This window comes from Sinocyclocheilus rhinocerous, unplaced genomic scaffold (genome assembly GCF_001515625.1).
Source record: "Sinocyclocheilus rhinocerous isolate Xijiao unplaced genomic scaffold, SAMN03320098_v1.1 scaffold603, whole genome shotgun sequence".
NCBI lineage: Eukaryota > Metazoa > Chordata > Actinopteri > Cypriniformes > Cyprinidae > Sinocyclocheilus > Sinocyclocheilus rhinocerous.
The window spans coordinates 3877393-3882414 of NW_015656630.1; the positions used below are offsets into that span (position 1 = coordinate 3877393).

Genomic DNA, 5022 nt, shown 5'->3' on the forward strand with positions numbered 1-5022 from the left:
AATCGCCTTTAAAGTTGTCCAATTGAAGTTCTTAGCAATGCATATTACTAATCAAAAATTACGTTTTGAGATATTTACGGTAGAAAATTTACAAAATATCTTCATGGAACTTGATCTTTACTTAATATTCTAATGATTTTTGGCATAAAAGAAAAATCGATAATTTTGACCCATACAATGTTTTTTTGGCTATTGCTAAAAATATACCCAAGTGACTTAAGACTGGTTTTGTGGTCCAGTGTCACATATAAGACAGAAAAATGTCATTTAAACTCAAATCAATATTCCCTGTCCATGAACACCCTGTTTTTTGTCATAGTGCCCCATTGTATATCATCATTAACTTATTATGAATGTGTTTTCTCAGGAATGGGTCCGGTCCACATGAATGAGGTGGAGTGCTCTGGATTTGAGAAATCTCTCACTGACTGTTACTTCAATAATGATGCTCTGGGCTGCAGTCATGAGGAGGACGCTGCCGTGCGCTGTAATATACCTGCCATGGGTTTCCAGAAGAGGGTCAGGACCTTTAAACTCTCCTTACATATTCTATTATTGTTCTAACACTAGTTAGAAATTCACAAACTGGTACTTTTGACTACAACAGATACGTCTAAGCGGAGGAAGGAACCCATATGAGGGACGTGTGGAGGTTCTGACTGAGAAGAACGGTTCTCTGGTTTGGGGAACCGTTTGTAGTGAAAACTGGGGGATAGTCGAGGCCATGGTGGTCTGCAGACAGCTGGGATTAGGCTTCGCCAGCCATGCGTTTCAGGTAAATCTACCCATTGAAGTGCTCACTAGTCTTTTCTTGCGGCAAAATTACCAGAAATTCACCAAAAAAGCTCGATTGTTTATTGTCAGTAGTGTAGAGATATAGATGTGGAGATTTCAAGCCGGGCAGATTTCTGTTGGTCAACAGGGCAAATTCGCATGACTAAAGGTCCTTGCACACTGAGTTTTTTTTTTCATATTTGTCATCCTTTCCTATCAAAATGCTTGCTACAGATGCGAAAACGCAGAAAATCGAACCTGAACTGATTTTTTTATGATGGACGAAAGTTTCGGAAGCAGTGTGTAAACGTGATTGACACAACGTGAGGTCATATTTATTTTTTAATATAAAAAATATTGTATTTTTTTTTAGCGCCACCATTCTCACCCTTTTGTGCAATAGCAGCTGCTCCGGGCACGTGATCTTAGCTCAAATCTAATTGGATGGCCCGTTTCGTCTTGGAGCAATAGGTGAAAATATCGACACACAGGACGAAAAACAAAAAGCTCGCTTTTTCACGCCGGGAATGATCGCGCCTGGTGTGAATAGCCTCATACGGATCTGATGTTTTGATTCAAAAGCGTCATCGGGCCGAATTTTCGCGTTCAGTGTGAAAAGGCCTTAACTCTAACCCGTTGCAAAATCTGTTTGAGGAAAACTTTTACCCTCAAACAAAATTCCTGATTGCGTGGATTCCTATTAAAATTACTAGATTTCGCCTAAGATTCACCAGAGAACAATACAAGTTGGTTTCAACACTCAATCCAGCATATTTGACCATCTAATGAAGGACCACCTTCAGTAGTGCTAAACTTTCAATAGCCACAATGAATCATCATAGTGTTCGTATCCCGCATTTGTATGAGACTATTTTGGGGCACTTGGTATAGATGAAGGACTTTAATGAGGGCACATGCCATGTAGTCAGTGTGGTGTCCCCATTTAATCCACCACAAGTTTCCTGGATCCCGTAACTCTATTAAATCCCATTCATTTCAATAATTAATATTTGAATGTGCGTGTAAGATCACACAGACTGTCTAGGGCTGAGATGGCTGGACTAGAGACGGATATTTAACAGCCCAGTAACAAGCTCATTGTGATACAGGCCTGGAAACTATTAATGCATTAGAAATGGTATGGAGGGAATAGCTTGATGGGCAGTTTTATGAGTGGAAATTGGAAAAGGCTAAAGTACTTTTGCAGGGTAATGCCATGATTAAGTGGTATTATGATGATTGATTGAAATTTGCCACTAGCTGAGGCACATGGCTGCATGTCAAGACATTATGGCCTTAACGGCTTCAACTTTGGGACACAAAGCAGTTAGATCTCATGTCACTCATGGTCATTATAAGTCCCTCTTGAAAAGGCTAGTGTAATGAATCATACAGGTTTATGCTAGTGTGGCATTGGTTTAACTGGAGCCCTGCTTAAAAAAACAGCCCAAACTGATTTGTTAAGCAGTGTGTAAACGTGATTGACACAACGTGAGGTCATATTTATTTTTTAATATAAAAAATATTGTATTTTTTTTTAGCGCCACCATTCTCACCCTTTTGTGCAATAGCAGCTGCTCCGGGCACGTGATCTTAGCGCAAATCTAATTGGATGGCCCGTTTCGTCTTGGAGCAATAGGTGAAAATATCGACACACAGGACGAAAAACAAAAAGCTCGCTTTTTCACGCCGGGAATGATCGCGCCTGGTGTGAATAGCCTCATACGGATCTGATGTTTTGATTCAAAAGCGTCATCGGGCCGAATTTTCGCGTTCAGTGTGAAAAGGCCTTAACTCTAACCCGTTGCAAAATCTGTTTGAGGAAAACTTTTACCCTCAAACAAAATTCCTGATTGCGTGGATTCCTATTAAAATTACTAGATTTCGCCTAAGATTCACCAGAGAACAATACAAGTTGGTTTCAACACTCAATCCAGCATATTTGACCATCTAATGAAGGACCACCTTCAGTAGTGCTAAACTTTCAATAGCCACAATGAATCATCATAGTGTTCGTATCCCGCATTTGTATGAGACTATTTTGGGGCACTTGGTATAGATGAAGGACTTTAATGAGGGCACATGCCATGTAGTCAGTGTGGTGTCCCCATTTAATCCACCACAAGTTTCCTGGATCCCGTAACTCTATTAAATCCCATTCATTTCAATAATTAATATTTGAATGTGCGTGTAAGATCACACAGACTGTCTAGGGCTGAGATGGCTGGACTAGAGACGGATATTTAACAGCCCAGTAACAAGCTCATTGTGATACAGGCCTGGAAACTATTAATGCATTAGAAATGGTATGGAGGGAATAGCTTGATGGGCAGTTTTATGAGTGGAAATTGGAAAAGGCTAAAGTACTTTTGCAGGGTAATGCCATGATTAAGTGGTATTATGATGATTGATTGAAATTTGCCACTAGCTGAGGCACATGGCTGCATGTCAAGACATTATGGCCTTAACGGCTTCAACTTTGGGACACAAAGCAGTTAGATCTCATGTCACTCATGGTCATTATAAGTCCCTCTTGAAAAGGCTAGTGTAATGAATCATACAGGTTTATGCTAGTGTGGCATTGGTTTAACTGGAGCCCTGCTTAAAAAAACAGCCCAAACTGATTTGTTGGTCTTATTTGGTCTCCCAGCTGGCCTTTTTAGCTGGTTTTAGAGTTTAACCAGCCTAGGCAGATTTAATCTGTTTTTCAGCATTGTAGACCAGCACATTGTAATTAAAGCTGTACAACTATGATGATCTTCCTGGTGAAATGGTTGACCAAGCTTGACCAACTAGTCAGTTTGAAGTCCAATGGGGGCTTTTTCTCCAAATTCAATTTATTTATTTATTTTAGATAAAACGAAGAGTTTACTGTTCCATGTCTTCTAGCATTTAAAAGTTTGGGTTTACTAATATTTATTAATTTATTATATATACCTTATATATTTATTTTTTAATCAAGAACACGTGACTAATCAAAAGTGACAGTAAAGACATTTATAATGTTGCAAAATATTTCTGTTTTATTCATCAAAGAATCTTGAAAAAACATTATCACGGTTTCCACACGGTTTTCAACACTGATAATGTTTCTTGAGCAGCAAATCAGCATATTAGAATGATCTCTGAAGGATCACGTGACACTGAAGACTGGAGGAATGATGCTGAAATTCAGCTTTACATCACAGGAATAAGTTACATTTTTAAATATATTCAAATAGTAAACAGCTATTTTGAATTGTAATAATATTTCACAATATTACTGTTCTTTATTTTGAATCAAATAAATACAGCCTTAGTGAGCATTAGAGACTTGAAAGCAATTTAAATGATGCATTAACAGGGAAGTTTGTTCACCGACATGCTGTTGGTCACGTTTTCTGTTACCGAACTTGAAAAGTGCAAGATACAACTTCCAGATGTCAGAGTGGCCATTAAACATTTGTCTGACAGTCTGGACCGGTGGGTCTTTCTTTCCAGACAGCATGTGTGGAGGGTTTTACAATGCCGAGAGTTGAAGGAAGCACATTGAAAGTCTGACAGAATGTGCCCACATTCCCCCTGCCCACGGCGGGAGTCCAGCAGGCTTATCTGTCAGAGGAGGCTGTGACTCAGCGCTGTGCAGTCTAAGACAAAACACATGGAAAACACACCATAATACTGGATGATTACTCATCATGAACATGTTTGTGCAGTCAAGAACACTGACAGAGACTTTCCCATCTTGTGGGGTACGGCATGTCTTGTTTCAGACATCTAAACTTATGCAACAGATGTAATGAAAAGCAATCTTGGGAGCAGATGCTCAAATCACGTTCGGGAACATTCAGTCGATCTGGAAAACGTGATTAAATAGCCCCCGTTTGGTGAGAAGGCGTAATGACACCCAGATATCCATTGTCCTAAGTTTGCTTCAGGCTTATTATAGTTTAAGGGGTCATATGATGCGATTTCAATTTTTCCTTTCTCTTTGGAGTGTTACAAGCTCTTGGTGCATAAAGAAGATCTGTAAAGTTGCAAAGACTAAAGTCTCAAATCCAAAGAGATATTCTTTATAAAAGTTAAGAGTCAACCACGCCTACCTAAAACGGCTCGTTCTAACACACCCCACATGTCTACGTCACGATGTGAGAAGATTTGCATAACGCCGCCCAAATGTGCACGCAAAGAAAGAAGGCGTAACTTAAAAATATTTGGCTGCACAACTGTTGATAATTCTAATAATAAATCAGCATATTAGAATGATTT

At 39.3% G+C, this 5022-nt stretch overlaps 1 protein-coding gene across 3 annotated transcripts in view; it reads left to right on the forward strand.

The window, feature by feature from the left end:
• loxl2a (lysyl oxidase-like 2a) overlaps positions 1-5022 on the forward strand; it is a 29916-nt gene that overhangs the window by 15669 nt on the left and 9225 nt on the right. For all 3 annotated transcript variants that reach the window (XR_001637639.1, XM_016528540.1, XM_016528539.1), the window contains 2 exons: positions 368-519; positions 608-775. Coding sequence is in view for 2 of the 3 variants with exons in the window: in XM_016528540.1 (XP_016384026.1) it covers positions 368-519; positions 608-775 (320 nt within the window). In the remaining variant the exon portion in view is untranslated. The remainder of the gene's footprint in view (positions 1-367; positions 520-607; positions 776-5022) is intronic.